At 63.1% G+C, this 20,063-nt stretch overlaps 1 protein-coding gene across 1 annotated transcript in view; it reads right to left on the minus strand.

Moving 5' to 3' along the window:
- The window catches only part of LOC105812928 (lipase maturation factor 1-like), a gene marked incomplete at its 3' end in the record, with an annotated part of 37,910 nt that overhangs the window by 8,395 nt on the left and 9,452 nt on the right, over nucleotides 1-20,063 (minus strand). Inside the window, exons 2-3 of the mRNA XM_012647492.1 lie at nucleotides 19,059-19,368; nucleotides 9,167-9,177 (exon numbers count right to left, since the gene is read on the minus strand). Coding sequence (XP_012502946.1) covers nucleotides 9,167-9,177; nucleotides 19,059-19,368 — 321 coding nt within the window. The remainder of the gene's footprint in view (nucleotides 1-9,166; nucleotides 9,178-19,058; nucleotides 19,369-20,063) is intronic.

Genomic DNA, 20,063 nt, shown 5'->3' on the forward strand with positions numbered 1-20,063 from the left:
CGGACCTGTGTCCAGACGCGGCCCGGCCAGCGCAGGGGGCGGCGGCGCTCGCAGGCCAGACCCACACGGCGCTACAACCGCCACACACAAAGCCACGGACCCCACTTCTCCACGTGTCTCTGACCCCAGGGACCGTGTCTCCTGTGACCCACGACTGCCACGTCCCTGCTGCAAAGGCGGCAGGTGCAGGCTCTGCCACTGGCCTCGGAGCGTCTCACGGGCTCCCTGGCGGCAACCGAGGCAACGCCAAGGAGAAAACCTGCTCTTCCCCGCCGGCATTCGGGGTGTCGCTGTCTTCAGACCCTCAGATGCGTGATCCACGCTTCTGTTACACGCCCTGCCCTGCAAAGCCACTCCGAGAGCTCCGGTGAGCGCCGCTCGGTGTCCGTGACGGAGACCCCACTGGAGGGTGGGAGTGCTGGCACTGCGTTCTTTAGGCAGAGCTAAGGTCACGCGTGGACCTGCTTTGGCCTGGCACACGGAGGCGACTGCACGGAGTCGGGCCGAAGCGCTCGCGGAGCGGTTTCTAGCTCAGCCAGCTGGAGCCCGCGCTCAGAGCCCGTCCTGCACACGGACGGCCGCCACCATCTCACACCCCCCCGCCCAGCGGGCACACGGCCTTGTGAGCACGGCCCGCACGTGGGGTCTCGCCCAGGCCTGCTGACCCCTCCGGCCCTTGGCGACGACCAGGCGGCACGGCCCGGCAGCCCTGCCACCAGTGCTCCTCACTGGGGGTCCCCGGGGTACGGGCCGGGCCTCCCCGGGCCGAGCTCTGCACAGGAGTCTGCAGCGTGGCCCGAGCCGGTCGGGTCCCTCTGGACACGACCCCGTCACAGCCTCGCCCGGCTCCAGGTCACGTTCCCGTCAGGATGGCGTTTTGTGTGCGTTTTGCGGACCTGCTGCACAGCGGCCGACAGAAACGCACCTGCACAGCCTGGGACGCCTCAGGAAGCGTCCGACCCCGGCCGGCGGGACTCGAACCAGAGAGCAGGTCGTAAACGGAGAGCATTTTCTAGCAAGCGGAGACTTTCGGAAGAGCTGGTTAAAGGCTTCACGCTCCCAGTCATGGAGCACTTAGCAAACTGAATATGTATTTCAAGGACGTCCTCGGGCTCTGTAGAGAGACAGGAAGTGACCTCTGTAACCCACATGCTGCCAGCGACCCTCCATCCCGCCCCTCGTGGTGCTTGTTAGTGCTCGGTTGCCGTGACAACCGGACTTCCTGGCCCCCGGTGTCTGGGCAGTTGAGCTGCGTCCAGGTGTCTCCAGCAGCCTGAAAACAAAACCCAAGCAGTGACCTTAGCAGCTTTATTGGTTTGGGATAAATATGAAAATGCTTCCTGTCAACGGAAATTAGACTTAGCAACAGAGGGTTTCAGGATTAATACGTTCCGCGTATTTAAGCCATGCCAGGCTGCGGGGCACAGGCCGGACCCTTCCTCTGCTTCCGTTTCCCGTGGCTGAAAGTCAGCCGGAGCTCGCTGGGCCTGAGCGCCCTGTCCGTGTGTCAGCAGACACGCCTCCCCACACGCTTGGTGGTCAGAGCCGCCCCGTGTCCCAGGTGCCACCGCCGGGCACAGGCTGCCACAGGTGGAACCAGGCGTGCCCAGTCCCATGAGCTCCCACACCCACCGGGAAGGAGCCACAGTCGGCACACCGGGGAAGCGGGCGGGAGTCACCCACACCACGGCCGGCATGCGCCCAGGTCAGAGGTCAGCTCAGAGGTCAGGGTGGCCCTGGGGCCTCTGCCCCGCACAGACATGGTCTCTGCCAAGAGCCCGCAGTGGACACGCAGCTCTCCCCCCGCCCACCATGGCCATGCCGCCCTGGCCCCCCTCACACCCCGTGAGTCAGCTGTCTCCGGCCCTCCCGCCAGGGCACGAGGGCCGAAAGACCAGGGCCTGCTGAGGGACAGCCCCCCACAGACCCGCCTGGGCACCAAGGGGCCGACCAGGCCATAGTGAGCATTCCTGGGGGCACAGGAACGAGGACTGGACAGGAAGAATGGGCACCTGGCCCCAGCCCGGGACCCAGCGGGCTCTGCCGACGGCCACGTCTCACCCAGGGAGGGGTCTGGGTGGCGCAGCAACTCGGGGAGGGGCAGTGACGTCCTGCGCAGCAGGCGCTTGACGCCTGGACAAAGGCCAGGAACGCTTCTTCCCAGAAGAATCAGCGCACGGGCTCACTCTCGGCCCAGGCAGGTGACAGGAGTCCCGCCCACGGGGACCCCCGCCAGCAGGATGAGACGCCCCTTCCCTGGAGGCCCAGGCCACTCAGGCCCGATTCTTATGGCAAAAACAAATAAGTTATAAGGTCCGAAACAGAAGAAACGTGACTGCCTACATAGAAAATTTAAAAACAAAACAAAAACAAGAGAATTACAGAGAAGGAGCTGAGACAGCGAGGGCTGGGAGGGCGTCCCTGTCCTCGGAGCAGGGTGCGCAGACACCGCCTACAGCGGGACACCAAGAACCGGCCGGAACACGCTCTTCGGGACACGGAGGGAACACCAAGGCAGGGCTGGAGACCAGCACCGGGGTGGAGAGAGACACATCGGGGACCTGCTGCTCTTCTGTAGCCCGCGGGACACGGCTTGACTCATCCGGGCACACGGATGAGTTTTTATTTTTTAATAACGGGAAACAACCCGAGGCCACACTGCCTGGCTGTGGTGACCTGTGAGCCTGCGCCCGCGGCATTTTGAAGCGTTGCTCCAGCAGTCCTGGGCTCAGAGGCGTCGGCACGAAAGGTTCTGGAACCACATCGCCTGCCCAGCAGGGGACCCAGGCCCAGCTGATGGGCAGACAGGGACCCAGCCCAAGGTGGGTCGTCGCCTGCAGTGTGCTTTTGTTAGCAGATGAGAGATGGAAAATGAACGAATGAAGCCATCAGCTCGAGACGTTGGAAAAGAATAAAATAAACCCTTTCCTCCCAGGAGGAAGAAACCTACACAAAGTAAAAATTAATAAGCTGGATGCGTTTCTAAAAATCTGACGAATAAAACCATTTCTTTGAAAGGACCCACAAAGGGGGCCACCTACGGCCGTTCTGAGCATGAGGAGAGGAGGGACCTGAGCAGCACTCGGCCCACGCAGGAGGAGACCGACCGTGGGCGGGGCCGCCCTGCACAGGGGGCGCGGAGCAAGTCCTGGAACCACCGCCAGGCCCAGCTGCCCCCAGAGAGCGGGGGTGCTAAGGTCCCGTCACCCGCCACGGCGCCCCATGCAGGAAACTCACAGCCGCCACGTCCTTGCCACGCTCTGGACAAAAAGCAAACGCTGGCCAAACGCCCCTCGTCCGCACGATCTGGTACAGAAAACTAAGAATGGCCGAGACGAAGTCTGGACAGGGGCACCAAACGGACGCGGGACTGGAGCACGAACTCAGAGCAGAACTCTGCACGCGGAAGAGACACCGCGTTTCAGAACCAGAGACGGGAACGGGACGCAACGGGAGAGATTCAGAGCGGACAGACGTCCATGATCGTGTGAAAGTGAAGACGTGGTCTTTAAGACGCGTTTTCTTCTACGTTCAACCGGACAATCGTCGCCCGTAATTACTAAGTGAAAAAATGGAGCGAAAGAAATGAATATAATACGGCCTGGTCTGGGTAAAGCAAACACTGACCCCTAAATCCTGTGTGTATGTGTACACGTGTGTGCACGCGTGTGCATGTGCCTACTTGCACGCAGATCTGAGTCGGCAGCAGAGAAGGAAGGGTATGGCCAGAGGTTAACGCAGGCAGAGGACAGAAACCAGATGTAAAGACCACTCTGAAAACGCGTGCCCCGTGAGGCCGAGCGCGCACGTGCAGAAAGCAGCACGCACACCACAGGGGCTGCTCGCGTCCGGGGTCCCGGCGTCCGCCCGGCGGCGGCTTCCCTCTTCTCCTGCCCCGCGCTGGCCGCACACTGGCCACGCTCCCGCCACAGGTCCTATGGGCTCCCTGGGGGCGGCACCCTTGCCCGGCCCAGTTCTGCGCCTCTCCGCTCCCCCATTTTCCCTTCCAGCAGCAGGAAGCCGCGCCCTGGGCAGCACCACCTCCCAAGGCTGGTGTCCCGGTGGCCAAGTGGACAGACAGCACGGTGACGTGGCGACAAAGAGGAGCAACCGGGCAGAAACGCAACTGCTGGAGCCAAGAGAGACCCCAAGACCCTGGTGGACAGCGTCGGGGATTCCAGAACGGCGCTGATCCGAGGAGGAGACCTGGGCCCGGGGGCCGCGAGGTGGCCTGTGGGGGCCCCTCCCTCTCCGGTGTTCACGGCCAACTGAGGGCCACTCGCGAGAGAATGCAGGAACCCTCTCCACCTGGGCAGTGACCGGTCCTCGGCCAGCACGCGTCACCGGCAAGTGCTTAGAGCCACCTGACCCAGGCTTCCCTGCGGGACTCGGCCAGACGCTGCCAGGGAGCAGGCGGGAGGGGCTCTGCTTCCAGGCTCAGCCGGCGCTTGGGGGCTGCGCTCTCCAGAGTGCTCCCCCGGTGCAGGCTGAGCGACTAAGCAACACGGAAAGGCCCGAGAAGACCCCAGAAAGGAGCCTGGGGCCGGCCCTGCCGGCGGTAGCCTGGCAGCGGTAAGCCCGGGACGGCCAATCGGGGCCGCCTCTGAGCACGGGGACGATTTAATCAGCAGAAGCCGCATCGCTGCACTCGGGGCTGGGAAGAGAATGAGGCGGACCATCCCCGGCAGCAGCGGCAGGAGAGCCGCGGTGTCGGAGGCTCGGGCCTGGGAGCTGTTCGGAGGAACCCGCCGCGCTGCCTGCAGGCCGGCCCTGCTCCGGCACTAACAGGCTTTGGTAAAAGTTTCCAACTGGGCCAGCAAAGCCCTGGTTACGCTGTATTATTTTTAAAGCATGGATTTAGGAGCAGCCAGGGTGAAGGGTCACACGGGCAGTCAGGTCGCAGCTGCCGGGATGGAAAACCCCGAGCGCAGTGTCCAGGCCGTGTCGGCAGTCAGCTCGGCCCTCGCCTGGGTCAGTGCTGGCCTGAGACAGACCCGGTGAGGCGGGGGAGGGGAGCAGCACCCGGCACGAGCCCAAGACACGGCCAGTCTGCGCCAGCCCCTGCGACGCGGGCGGACCCCGTGCTCTCCTGTGCCCCCACCCGGCCCCCCACTGACCTGCTGCCGCCTGGGGGTGCTCATCCCGGGTCCCCTGCGACGCGGAGCTCAAGTGCAGCGTCTCCCACGAGCCCGTTGTGCGCGGCCGCACTCGCTGACACCTGGCGCTGGGACCAGCTGGCATTCATCTGCCTGGGCTTCGCCAATAAAGCTTCCTCCTGAAAGGAGGCCCGACGCCCAGCCCCGAGGGTGACCAGTTCTCACCTGCAGGGGCCGTGGTTAAAAACAGAACACGTTTTCCTATAAAGCAGCGTCCCCAACCTTTTTGGCACCAGGGACCGGTTTCACGGAAGATGATTTTCCGCGGACAGGGGTGGGGTGGGTATCGTGGGTGGGGAGGGTGGTGCGGAGCTCAGGCAGTGCGGGGGACGCCGCTGTAGAGAGTAGCCCGGGGCGCCAGGACCCCCAGGCCCCATCCTGGAACCGCCACCCCCCGGTAGCGCCCTGGGGCAGCGGGGCCACGGCGCCCACCCTCAGGCCCGCCCCCTCCACAGTCCCCACCGCACTCTGGTCCCCCTGCTCGGCCCCACTCCCCCCACTCCCTGCGTCCGCCAGAGGGGCCCTGCGGTGCGGGGCGGAGACGCCCTCACTGTACTGCTTGGAGGCCGACCCGCCCACGCCCGAGTCCACTGAGCTAAAAACAACCAAAGGAAGAGCAAGCGCAAACGCCTTCTGGGGCCACGGCGCTCCACGGGCCTCCGGAAAGTGCCGGTCTCCCCCAACCCCCATGGCTGTGTCTGGGCACAAGGACCCTGCAAAATGGCCTGGGGGCAGCCGGAGGAAGCCCCACACCGGCCCGGCCTGAGTGGACCGCCCTGTCATCACGCAAGGCTGCTGCTTGGTCCTGGGGGGCAGGTGCAGCTCCTGGTCACGAGGCCCTTACCACGCTTCTCTCTCCCACCCTCACCCTGGTGGCCGACCAGGCCTGAGAGCAGCCTGCAGAGTCTACGCTGGGGACAGGTTCCCAGGACTCAGCCCCGGAACCCTCCCCGGAGCTCCCTGGACGGCCTGGGCACTCAGCTTGGAGCCCCAGGGGGAACGAGACCCCGCTCAGGGGCTGTGAACTCAAGAGGCGCCTGCCAAGAGCGCCCGGTCCTGGGGGAACAGGCGGGGAGCCCCGGGAGGCCGCCCAGACTCGCGCCCTCTTAGATTCCCGCGTCGTTCTCAGACGCACAAGGACAGCACGAAGTTCGAGAACGGCTCTGGGGTCCGAGCTCACCAAATATCAAAAAGCTCACTTCCTGCAGGGCCAGGAAGCAGGCAGCACTCACGGGGCGCGGAATTCATTACTTCGGCCTCATCCTTTGAAGTAGATGTCACCGGACTCGGCGGCCTTCGAAGCGCGGCCACATCCAAACCTCAGCAGAGACGCAGACGCGGGTCTAACGAACACTGCGCTTTTCCTGTGTCCTGCGAATCACACCCCCGCTCGCGGCGTCTCCACAGGGGACACAGCCGGACAGCCGAGGGGGCCTTAAGGCCGTAGGAAAGTGCCGACAGAGACGCAGACGTCAGGCACAGCGAGGGGAGCCAGCCGCAAACCCCACGTCACCCGTGCAAACCCCCACGCGCCCCGCTGCCCACGAAGGCTCGAGGGCGGGGCACACAGAGCCTGGGCCCCAGGAGGAAGCGGACGGCGCGGGTGGGAGGGGGCCGTCGCCGCCCCGTGAGGCCTGGCCGCACACGGCGGCTGCGCGCTTGAGGTGCAGCTGGCGCCACGGAGGACCCAGCGTCTCCTCTCTGACGAACTTCAGAAACACGGGGCCGCGAGGCTGCTGCTGGGGACGAGCCTCCCGCGGGCGCGGGCTGCACCATCTCAGCGCGAGCTACGCGGCTGCCACGTTCTCATTAAAGCTGCTTCGCGGAATGAAGACACAGTAGGTGTCATCGTTAATCACGTGAGCATAAAGACAGAACCAGGGGGAGACGGCGTGCTCTCCGTGAAAACCTGGGCGACCCGCAGCGAGGCCAGAGGAAGGAAACCCGCGGGTCGAGCAGGCGTCTGACTTCCCAGGGCTTTCCGACCCTGGCTCCGGCCCGCCTCAGTACCTGGCTGCTTCCCGCTCTCCAAGACGAGGGACGGAGACGACAGTCCCAGGACCTGCGCCGCTCAGGGTGGGGAGGGAGCGGCTACACCTCGGGGTCTAATTCCCACGCGATATTCGGAACAGCGTGCTGCGCTGCACGAGCGAAGACAGCGCGAGATCCAGTCCCCCGCGGGGGCTCTCGTGAGGAAAATGTATTGAGTCAACAATTTGCTTCAAAGTCCCTAAAATTATCACCAAATTATCACGCAATTATCACTGCGACCAAAGCAGCAGTGACGTTTGCGAAGACCCCAGGTAGCACCAACAGAAGCAAACACGGAAGGCAGATTCGCTTCTGCTCCAGCCCGGCTCCTGCCCGGCCCTAACGGCTCACGCGCCACCGCTGCGGGGACCTCGAGTCGCTTTCGCTTTGCCGGTGGCTGGGGCGTGGGAGGGCAGCTCCAGCGTCGCCCGCCTGGCGTCCACTGCCCGCGGCCGGTGCCCCACCCCTGACGAGGGAGCGGAGGGTGGGGGTTTCGGGTGCCAGACAGCCCAGCTCCCCGATGCCCCCTGCCCCCACCCCCGGCGATGACTCCGCCACCTGCCCTCGCGCAGCCCCGAGTGGCGCCAACATGCGCATGTGGTTTGCTGCCCAGAATTCGCTTCATCCAAGAGCAGGGGCCTCCCCCGCCGCGCCCGGGAGCCAGGGCCCGACACTCTCATTGCGCGAAGCCACTGGAAAGAAGTGATGCTGCTGCGACTGCAGATAAGCAAGTAGAGCTTACTAGGAAAGAAGGTTTGCTGATCCAACCGTTGGAGAGGAATTTTGGTATCGCACAAATTTTATTCACCCCACGAGGAGGCCCGGGCCTTGCGCAGGATGCGCGGCACCTTCTGACGTCTCTCCTCCCTTCTAAACTCTCCCGAGTTCCTTTCCTTTGACGCGACTTTGTGCCACTAACAGGTCCTGTGACTAGCTGGTTATGAGCAGGTCATGTCAACCTGCAAATGGAGAAGGAGCCCCTGAAATAACCCTTCCTCGCACACAGGACGTCCCAGAGCCCCACATCCTGTCGGTCCCTGGAGCCGGCCCGGCCGGCGCACCCAGATGGCACCAGGCCTGAGACAGCTGATCATTGTGGCTTCAGACAGTTACCTGCCTTTTAAGGTGATTAAAAATCAGGAAACTTTTTAAATTTACATTTTAGCACATTCTGATGTTCATTTCTTTAGTAGATCCAAATTTCTGACACCACAGGCCCTCAATACTTAGGAATGAAAATATACAAGGAACAAAACACGGAGAGAGTGGCCCGTAACACAAGAACACGGTTCTGTGGCCTGAAGCCGTGGGGGGCCCGGACGAGACGCCCCTCCCCCACCCCCAGAACGGAGGAAAAGCCCAGGTGGGCTGGTCCGCGAGGCTCACGCACCTGTAAGGCCCTTACAGACGGAAACCTGCCTCTTCCTCCTCCCTCCCTCAAGTCGCGGGAGGAGGGCATCCCGCTTCCCAAGGACCCCGCAGTCGGTCGAGTCACAGGCCCACCCTGTGTCCTAGGACCTCCCAGAGGCCTTGGCCCGACCTGGTGCACACCCACCGTCCTCACGCCCACCGTCCTCCCGCCCTCCGCCAGCTCTCTCCTTGCCTGGGCTGGACGGCCTGAAGCCTCCCCCATCCGACGAAGCACAAACCACACTGCCCGTGGGCCGCACCAGCACCTGTGCGAACGGGCCGCAAGGCTCACGTGTGCTGGGGGACGGACAGCTGGGGCTCCACCCCAGGGAAGGGGTGGGGGTGGCACCGTTGGGGTCCCCTGATCGGACAAAGCAGCTGCCCAAGGCACTTGTGAGTTTCCACCTCGGCACTGGCCGCTCTCTGGGCGGAGCCGGCTTGCGGGACGCAGAGCTGAGCCCAGGGCTCAGCGCACTGGGACGCTGGCGGCGGAGGCCCGAGCGGGGAGAACAGCGGGGGAAGATGCGCGCAGACACCTACCGACACGCGGGCCAGCGGCTTTCACTTACCAAAAGAATACCTGAAAAACAAAAAAAGAAAAATGTATTAAAATTTTGGCTTGCTTCGACCAAAGACTTATGATAAGTTAAACCACTGTGTTTCCCTGACATGTGAAGCCCCCACCCCACCGTGGGCCCCCGGGACAGCGTGGGGTCAGGGCAGCTGACGCGAGAACCCGCCGGCCGAGCGCTGGGCCCAGGAGCCCCCCACACCCCAGGGAGCGAAGACGCAGCAACAGCGAGTCGCCCGCGTTTGGATCCGACCACGTCCGGGAACACCCAGCGGCTGGGGTCACACGCGGCCCCACCAACGTCCAAGCCCACCCTGGGTGCAGGACGAACACCTGCCCGGCCGCCTCGGCCAGCATCGGGCCCAGTTCTCGGCACTAAAGGGACAAGGCGCGGACACGCCCCGGCGTGGCGAACCCCGAAACACGGAGCTCCGTGAGCTGAGCCAGACACAGAAGGCCCCGCGGATGCAACTCCGTTTCAGGAAAGGCCCGGAACAGGCCAGCCCCGAGGGACGGGCTGTGGGCCAGCAGCTGCCAGGGGGAGGGGGAGGGGGCTGAAGTGGGGTGAGCAGAACGTTCTAGACTGAGCAACAGTGAGGGCCGTAGAACCCAGTGAACACACGAAACCACTGACTGGCCCCTCCCAAGCCTGGATGTTTGGTGTGCACTGCACCTGGTGGGGAGTGGGCCGGACGGAAGGCAGGACGGGCGCAGCCGGCAGGGCGGGGCTCTGACGCGCCCCAGGCGCCCACCCCACTCTGAATGCATCTGTGGCGCTGTGGGGGGAGGAGGGAGGGGGACGAGTGTTGGCTCCTCCCCAGCTGCGGATGCCATGGTTCTGGTGTCCTCGTCGGTCGCCCTCCCCCGGCAGGACCACACCGCGTAGGTACAGCAGCACGACGCGGGGCGTGTCCCCACGCCAGAGGAGGGGAGCTGGGAGGGAGGCGGCCCCCATGGACGCGCCTCTCGGTCTCCACGAGGAAAACCTTTCACCACCGCCGCGCTCGCCGGCTGATGCCAGGAGTCAGTTCACCCCACAACCTCTCCCAACGGGTAACCCTGAGGAACAGCAAACGGGAAAGCGGCTGATGTCAAAACCCGTGAGGAAAAGTTCTGCGTTTGCATCGGACCAGACTGGACGCGCCAGGAGGGCCAGGGCCGCCAGAGCTCGCGCGGCCCGAGTCCAGGGCGTCCCCAGACACTGCCCCCGCGCCCCCCACGCGCCACGCTGCGGATGCCGGGAAGTGGGACCTTCGTGGCTTCGCCTGGTCGGAAGCTGAGCGGCAAGGCTGCCGGTGCGGGAGATTCAGACGCCAGGCTGTTTCAGCTAATTCACGAAACACGAGAAGGTCTTCGTGGCTTTTACGGTCTCATTATACTTTCAACAGCTGCCACTTATTTTGGAAGATGCCGACTTGGCGTTATCCTGGGGGTTATTCCGTTCTTTTATTCTCTAAAGAAACTCAAGTCCTTCTTTGCTCTGGGCGACGTCAACTTTACCGCACCTGCTGCGTGTTGCGCGCCCCGTCTGTCTGCTAAAGAGGGTCCTGCTCCCCCGCGAGGCCCCAGGCGGACGGAGGGTCCCTCGGTCTGCGGGCTGAGGAAGCAGGAAGACCCCGGCACAGGCCCGTCCTGCTGCAGCCCCGTCCCACCGGCAGCTTTTCCACGAGGCCCCGTTCTGGTCGGAGCCTCTGATGGGGAAGGGCACTGGTTTCAGCGACTTCTCGTCTGTAAAAAGGCTTCGTGTGTAAACATGTGTCAGATTTGCCCCCAGCATGGGCCGTCTGGCTGTAAACGTACAAGAATTCTTCCACTTTCTTGCCCGGCACAGAGAACTTCCCGGAAGCCCACCCAGGAAGTGCTCAGTGGAGAATCAGCACACTGCTCTGCTAACCCACACCCGCACTCCTGACGTGCAGCTGACACCACCACGGCGGAGTCCTTGCCATGTGGTGACGGCCCATACCTGGATTTGTTCGCAGAAGCTCAGGAAGACGCCACAGGCGCTACAGCAGTGGCCTTCGTGGAGACGGCCCGGGAGGGGGCGGGGCGTGCCCAGCAGGCCCCCGTGCCTCCCACCCAGTCGCCAGGATGGGGACCACGTGCGACAGCAAGCCCACCGCGGCCCAGCCTGCCTGGCGCAGGGGAAGAGCTGGACAGTGGCTGGCGGGGTCGGCAGGGAGGGGCTGGGTCACTCCGTTAACCCTCAGCCACCCTAACACTGTGTTCACACAACACGGAAAGCAAAACGCTAATGACAAGAGCGGCCTTCGGGAACACCGTCACCACGTACTGCCGTCGTGAAGGAGCCCGCGAATCCCCGTGGGCGTCAGGAGGCATCGGCTCCACACGCGGATGGCGCTGGGAGCAACGCGGCGCAGACGGGCGCAGACAGGCTCTCACGCCATCCGAGAGCTGCCTGCAGACCACGTGTTCCGTTCACGGAAAAAGTGAGCAATTTAAGACATGGTCGAAGACCCATGAAGTACAAGGACCAAGTGCGGTGGGTGTTTCCACCCAGCACCAGTCGGAAAGGAACGGGACTGACAGATTTGACTCCACGAAGGAGCCTCGGGCGGCAAATGATGACATCACACACACGACGGGGCACACGGGTTAGACCTGCACACGCGTTTTCCACGTGAAACACATCGTGCTGAGGGTCAGAGGGCCGGACAGGTGCGACATGTCGAGGCCTCTTAGAGATGAGGAGCAGAAAACGCTCGCCCCTGGGGAACGCGGCCAAGGCCCGAATGCAAATCCCAAGAGAAACAGAAACAGCAAAAACCAACCAGGAAACACTGTCAGGGAAATGTGTTTAAATCATATTTTTCACTTGTCAAACTCTGAGAGACTCTCTTTGGGAACGTGATATCCTGCGTAAGCAAAAGGACGCGGCAAGGCCCGACCACTGCACGCGGCCGCCCGCGGTGCCGCCCTGGCGACGCACTCTGACCTCGCAGCCCACGCGGTAGGTCACGGATCTGCAAAAGGTCGTGAGCCACAGAGCTGTCTGACGCAGCATCACTTCCAGTGGTAAAAAACAGACACGAAGGAAACGCCCGTGGGCGGAGCTTGGTCACCACAGCGAGCGCGTGTGACAGGCATGTGACAGGTACCCGCAGCCACCGCACACGTCAGCGAACGACCCGAGTCAAGACGGCAGACGTGTGTGGTGCTGCGGCTGGCGTGACCCTGTTTAGTGAATAAAAAGCACACGCGTCGCAGGGCGCCGGCGCCAACACCTGCTTTCTCAGCAGCGACTCAGACGCGGGACACATTCGTCTCCACCTGCGTTGGCAGCGAGGAAAGCAGGAGGTGCGACCAGACGCTGCCGCGGAACAGCGGTGACACGGGAAGATAGTCATAATCTGACATGAAGTTAAAAAACGTTTAGGTGGTTATTTCAAATACTGTTATGAAATATTGTAATAAACACAACTTAAGAATTAAGTGAAACACACAGAGCAGGAAACAGCCCTGCAGCGGGGCCCCTCTCTGTGCGGGAGAAACCGGGCTGCGGGCGATCGGGGGCCCAGGCGGGCGTGTCGGTGCCGCACTCCCGAACCCACGGCTTATCTGGACCAGGGGTCTCTGCAGAGGTCACTAAATTAAGGCTCTTGGGACGAGATCATCCAACCACGCATGTCTGCATCAGAAGGCACAGGAAACACGGGACAGGCAGGAGAGGAGCTCACACGGCCAGAGGCAGAGAGCGGACCAGTGCGGCCACCGGCCAAGGCCCGCCAGGGCCCCAGGAGCTGGGAGACACGGGAGGCTCCTCCTTGTAGACTGGGAGCAGACGCGGCCCTGCTGACACCCTGACCTCGCGCGTCTGGCCCCAAGAACCGAGAGAATAGAGTTCTATTGTTTGAAGCCCCAGCGAGTGGCCATCGTGCGGCCACAGAACGTCAGCTGTGCGTCTCCCACAGGGTGGTGGGCAGTGGTCTGGACACGGCTCCACTCCCAGGTGACCACCCCGAAGCACGGATTCACCTCCCGGGGAGCCGGCGCCACACCTGAGGACGGGCAGGGTGCCCCGGCAGGCGCTCACTCTCGGCGTCCCGCCAGGAACATGCGACCACAGGAAACGCAGACAAACCCACGAGAAGCCCTGTGTGGTTCAAAGCGACGCGTGATTTTAGAACCGTTGTAAAAGGCGGATGTCGCAGAGCGAGGGGCACGGACGAGACGTGACGACTAAGCCCGACGCTGACCCTAGACCGGAAAGTAAACGTCGCAGAGATCGTTCTCAGGTCAGGTAACAAAACCGGCAAACGAGCAGGAGATGAGGTCACGGGTGGATCCACGTGGAACGTACAGAGGTTGATTCCGTAGGAACGTAAAAGAACATTCTCAGGAAACACACCCCGACGTGTTCGGGGTGAAGAGATTTATCGACCGCGCAGAGTGGCCGGAGGCGCCGTTGGGACCGTCTGACCCTCACAGGGGTTGGTTCAGCTGTTCTTTCAGTTACTGACAGAATCGCACTGAACCTCCAACCGTAACTGTGAATTTGCGCATTTCTTCCTTTAGTTCTGTCGATTTTTGCTGCATATATTGTGAAGTTCTGTGACGTGCCGCAGGTTCTGACACCCAGCCGTCCACGCCGGCCACCCGCTGCCTCCGCGCTGACGCTGAGCTCGGGCAGCAGTAGGTGCCTCAGACTAAGGCGTCTGGCAAATGGCACCAACGCCCAGTTCACGGCAGTTAAGAAGCAGGACCCGATTGTGGCCCTGCTGACGCAGGAGAGGCCGGGGACAGGCCCTGGAGCACCTGCTCTGCAGCGACCGCTCCCGCCAGAGTCCGTGGACCTTGTGAACAGACAGCTCAGGTGGCTTGCACATCGAACACATCTCTGCCCTTCGAATCCCTAAAGTGCGCCAAAGACAGGGATGCGGCCCACCCAGGAGAGGGGCACAGCCCCAGGCCCACCGAGGCGGACCTACAGACCCGCGCAGGGCAGGTGGGGAAATGTACGGAACCTCACTGCGTTCAAGTCCTGGCACCAGAACAACTTTTGTTTCCTCGTTGGTCAAAAACGGAGCCGGGAGCCCAAGCCCACCTGGCACGGGCTGAACGCCCCTGCAGCGCCGGCCTCTGCTGCGGCACTCTTTGAAGCGGAGCCACCGTCCCTCCTGTCTAGGAAGGAAGTGCCAACGGCAGCTCCCCCGCAGGAGGGAGGACCCCTGAGACCCCCCGACTTCCGCCCAAGTTTCTAGAGATAATCTTTTCTTCCTGTCGGGGTTGGGAAAGAGAAAAGGGTGCTGTGCAGCCGTCCGGGACAGCAGCAGAGAGACTCTCAGGGCCGCTGCCAAGTAAAGCGCAGATAAAGGATCGGAAACACGACGTCTGCCCAAGTCGACGCCAACTGGAGAGACGGGAGCGGTTCCGAGGGCTCCGACTCTCCGCGCGCGAGGCCCGCTGTGGAGAGGCCAGCTCCAATCAGAGTCAGGCCCTCTTTAGAGCCATTTACATCCGTGTGCGGTGACGGCCACTAGACACCGGCTCCGCCTGCCTCGCACGCCGGCGCTCCCCAAGACATTTAAACTCCTAGACCAAGACAGACACCCAAAGTGCTAGAACACATCTGAGTCCGCGCTGACACGCACAGTGATCAGATCAACAGTGATGGGGGACCGGGGACACAGCTCCCCGCAGAAGCGTCCTCACCCCCCAGGGAGGCGGGGCCCCCGGGCCTGCGCGTGGCTGCACAGACTCCTCCCAGAAAGCTCTGGATGCGAGGGGGAAGCGGCTTGCGTGGAGAAAGCCGACAGCACGCCCCGCTGGACGGGCAGGGGCAACGTCCTACGGGTGAGTCGTGTGGGCAGCGGGTGCCCAGCACCACGTGGGGAAGAGGCTCCCTGGCAAACCACCAACAGCCACGGCGGCTGTGCACGGGCAGGTCCGCAGGAACAAGCCCCCTCCCTGCACACCAGCCAGCGGCGAACACCGATCCCAGCACACGCCGGAGCCCGTCCTGACTGCACGCGTGTGCCTTGGCCACAGAGAGGCCGTGGGGCAGAGCCGGCCGTGGGCAGCAGCTTCCCGCCCTGCCCTGTAAGAGGGTGACAGTCAATGACACCCTTCTGACCCAGTGTGCTGCCACCTGGGAGGAATACCGGCCTCGAGGCCAGCACAGCCACATGGCGGGGGGTCATACTCACCTGCAGGCGCCCTGTGTGCCAGCTCCTGTCCCCTGCACAAACCTCGGGGCACTGTGCTGTGCCACCAAGGCCAGGTTGTGGCGTCATCAGCCTCCGCTCAATGCGACATCTGGGAAACGGGAGTTCCCCGCGAGACAGATAAAGCCAAGTTCTCAGCACGTCACGAATTCACTGGTGTCCTCGATGACACTCCAGTCTCATCCCACAGGGTCCTCTGGCCAGTCTAAGGGGGCGTGTTTGGACAGAGTCCTGGTTCTGACCCCTGGGGACCAGGCCAGTTTGCTCCTGTCTCCCTCCCTGACACCCACAAGAGCTGCCTGGGACCCCGCAGCTGCCAGCCCCTCACGAGAACCAGGCTGGGGGTGCGGGAGCCAGAGCAGGCTCAGCCGAGCCACCTGGCCTGGAAAGAGCCCTGTGGTGACAGGCACAAGAGTGACCAGACCACTGACCTGCCACTGACTGACCACTGATAGGACCACGGACAGGACCACTGACCGACCACTGACAGGACCACTGACTGACCACTGACCTGCCACTGTTGACTGACCACTGACCAGCCACTGACTGACTACGGACAGGACCACTGACTGATCACTGACAGGACCACTGACCACCACTGACCGACCACTGACTGACCACTGACCCACCATGGACAGGACCACTGACCAACCACTGACAGGACCACTGACAGGCAAGACCACTGACCGACCACAGAGCAGCCTGGGGCCAGCATGTGGCATTACTGGATGTCCCGGGACAGGTAGGTCATATGGGTTTTGACAATACGGAAAAAGCACAAAATTCTCTGTCTCTCACAAAGACCTTCTCTATTTAAGAAAGGGGACCCAGAATGGCCCTGACTGCCCCTAGCCACACGCCCTCAGAGACAGCCCCTGAGACCCGTGCCACCGCTCCTGTCCTTGAACGTCATCACTCCAAGGCTCGTCCAGTCACACCCGACCACGGGGACGGGGCCTGGGGCGGCAGCCGGGTCCCCAACACCCACCACCAGGCTGAGGCCCCCGTGCCTTGGAGCCCTCAGCAGAAGCGGGAGATTCCCAACGTCTGTGGACGACAGTGACTCCGACGCTGGGACTTCCTCTCGGCCTCTGTCTGAGTCGGGAGAAGCCGACAGGCGGCCACCTACGCGGCCGACAGGCCTCCGAAGAGGCAGCCGGTTCCCGGGCACAGCACTGATGGGCCTCCAAGAACCTGTGCGGCGCCGAGTGGAAGGTGCTGAGCTGGACGGGTGGGCGCGACCCTCCCTCTGCTGCCCCCGCGTGGACGCGCTCCGGCATCGGCGCCCCGTCTGAGCATCTCAGCCCCAAACACAGGTTCTCTTCTCTCAACTTAAAATACACGGATGTAAGCGAGAGACTGTGTCTGACTTTAACTTTGAATTTGGGGTAGCAGGAGGGAGAAAGCCTTTTCTGCTTGGCAGGTCGTCGCCGTCTGGGGTGTTGTCAAGGTGACCTTTCCTCAAGCTTGAACACCCCGAAAACTGCCGTCCGCCAGGGAAACCAGGCTCCAGGCTGAGCTGAGAGCACCGTCTGCGTGCACGGCCTGCGTCCAGTCAAGCACCTCACCCGGGCACGTGGCGTGTGTGTCCCGGCACCACGGCCACACACCTCTGGACCCCCAGGCAGGGCCCGGCGCCGCGAGCACAGACCTCCCGCACCAAGGGCGGGTCAGCCGCCTGTCTCCACCGAGAGCCTCTTCTTGCACGTTTCACCTCAACAACTCGGGCATCGTTTTTGAGAAAACGTCCTTCCATTTCATTTGGCTTTAGGGAGCTTGAATGAATTTGAGTCACGTCTTTTAACACGTCCAAGGGGGGACAGAGTATCTTTTCCATGAAGAAATACAAGACGACCTTCTCGCCCTGAGTGCTCAGCTGGTCTTCAAAACCTCAAACGGGGTTAATCTTTCCCGATCCGCACGTCCCGGACACGACAGAACTACTTTGCAAAGTCAGACTCGGAGTCCGTGCAGTTTCTCCCGGTTGCTGAGTGGAGCGATGTGGGGTCTGAGGCTCGCGTCGGGCTGGGAGCCGCCCGCGTGCACCACGGCTGGGCGCGCTCACCTGCTGTGACTCCCACCGGTGTCGCTGGGCTGGGGCACCTCCAACTCTCCTCCTCTGGTTTGGACTAAAACCACCACGTCTCAAAAAACCAGCAGCCTCCGAGAGTCGCAGGAGAACGCAGCCAGAGTCCCCCGTGCTGTAAACTTCCCCTTTCACTGCCCCAGGAGACTGGGGGAGCGCGGACGCCAGGGCCCGAGGCGACGGCAGCCCCTGCGCACCACGGGGGAGGGGTGCGGAGGAGGCTTCCCCCACCGCAGCGGCTCGGCCAGCACGGTGAGCGCACGTGGGCCCCCACGGCAACCAGACGGCTGGGGCGTGCACGACGGCCTCCTCGCCACGCAGCAACCAACAGTGGCTGCGCAACAGCTCCTATCTCCACCCTCGCGGTTCATCCCTCTCTAGGAAACCAGCACAGTCCCGTATGGACTGAACGCCATGGTGTTCAACCACGATGTGTTTTTGGTCTCAGGGACCCACGTTTTACAAACGGCTCATAGAAGACAGGCCTGTGGTCGAGTGAATGGCTGCAACAGCCCCTCGCTGCTCCCTGCGACGACACGCAGCTCAGTCTCCTGTGTGGCACAGCTCACGCCACGACGGAACGGAGCTGGAGCGCTCCTGAGCGCCTTCCCTGAACCTCAGAGCTCCGCCAGGCACGGCGCGCCTGCTTGTGCGGGAGCAGACAGGCACGGCCCGGGACAGTGGCGGCCTCAGGCCCGCAGCGCCCAGTCTACAGTCCCGCGGCCCCTTTCACGCCTGCTACCCAGGGTCACACACACGTGGCCCCCCAAGCCCAGCCCCCATGGGCCTGCGCAAACCCAGCGTCCCACCAGCAAGCAGGGCCCCGGGTGGGACAAAGCCTCTCAGACGGCTGCAGAGGGCGGGACGCGCGACCGAGGTGGGCCCGCAGACGGCGGCTCCCAGCCTGGAGCCGTCGGCTGGGCCAGCAAGGGCCACGCTGAGAAGCTCGGTGCCAAGTGCCCGAGCACCGGCGCTGCGTTCGAAGTCCACGCTCAGGAAGCGCCACGTCCCGATCCACGGCCGAGGGAGCCGCTCGCCCTAGGCCGGCACTGCAGAGAGTCAGGACGACACGCCTCCCCGGGAGGACAAACAGCCCACACGGGTCACTGAGAGAGGCCTGGAAGTCTCCACCTCCCACACTCCACACGGACGGCCGCCCCACGTCTACCTCTGGTCTCCACGGCCATAAGGTCCACTCCTCCTACCAGGGGTAGGTCTGACCTGTGACCCCAACACTGCGCCTGGGACTGGTGGTGGTTCCTCTTGAATGAGGAAGGGGGGAGTAATAGGGCCAGCCTCAAAATCCAGCCCCCCAGAGTGCTCCCAAAGCCCACCCCTGCCTCTGCCTCCCCCAGGCTGGCCGCGGGGCGTCTCCAGTGGGGACGAACCACGGTCTTGTTCCCCAACATAACGGCTCCTGCAGTTTGGCTGATGGGCCACCAGCAGCCTCTACCATGGCCTTGTGAAATGATGACGTTCCCCTGAATTAATGCAAGACGAAAGCGTGTTCGGGCTCCGCACCCGCCAGGAGACCTGGGAGTGCGATTCGCAGGGAGCGTCCCCAGAACGCCGGGTGGCAGCAGCTCTGCGCTGCGGGCACCTCGCTCCTGCCCACTTACCAGACCTGCCCCACGTTGACCAGGGACAGGTAGAGCACCCAGAGAGCGGCCATGAGGACCATGTTGGCGCAGCCGGTTATCAGGACGAACGAGGAGATGCCCAGCCCCAGCAGTGCCAGGAGGTCCAGGTTGAAGTTCATGTTTGACCAGTCCAGCAGCCAGAGGACGGTCGGAGCAGAGCTCAGGGCCTCCCAGCCGCGCCTGCCCTGGAAGTGGCGCTGGACTCTGGCCAGGTACGCTTTGCAGGGCAGCAGGCCCCGGTCGCCAATCAGTTGCTTGTTCTGCCGGAAAGCCACCCAGAAGGCCACGCCTGGAAGAGAAGGAGGACAACGGACGGTGAGCAGGACAAGCCGTCTGTGGACACCGGTGAGACGCGCGGGGCGTGGCTGGCGGGAAGAGGGGGCAGAGTCCAAGCTCCGGCTCCAGTCAGCACCTTCTTGAAGTCTCGGGGGAAATGCTGGAAAACCCAACCTGGGAAAGACGCGTTGTCTATGTGTGTGTGTATACGCACATGTGTGTCTTCTCCACCTACACGTGTGTATAAACAAATTAGACGGCATTCACATAGCACACGTGCCTGCTCGCACATGAGGGGTGAGCTGGCCGTCCAGACCGCTCTCCGCATCTGCCGCCACGAAACACGTCCTGAGAACCACGGGTCGGCTGAGAGCGCTGCCCCCAAACACGCCACAGGGCTCGAGGCATGTCGCTCACACGAGAGCCATGATCACCCTCCACCCAGCCACAGCTTCTGCGGTCACTGCCCAGGTCCCCACCCCGCGAGTGCTCCCGCGTGCTCCGGGCGTCAGTGCGGACACGGAGACGCGGAACCACACTCCCGTGTGTAGCCGTGAAGGACAAAAAAGTAGGTTAAAGTAACAAAGACGGACCCCGAAAACGCAAAACCAGAGCAAGCTGGGGGCGACGTCACCGCTGCACAAATGGACTCGGCGGCAAGGAGGGAGGGCGGAGGAGGCCGCACAACGATGAGGGATGACAACAGCC

This window comes from Propithecus coquereli, unplaced genomic scaffold (genome assembly GCF_000956105.1).
Source record: "Propithecus coquereli isolate 6110/MARCELLA unplaced genomic scaffold, Pcoq_1.0 Scaffold27, whole genome shotgun sequence".
Classification (NCBI taxonomy): Eukaryota; Metazoa; Chordata; class Mammalia; order Primates; family Indriidae; genus Propithecus; species Propithecus coquereli.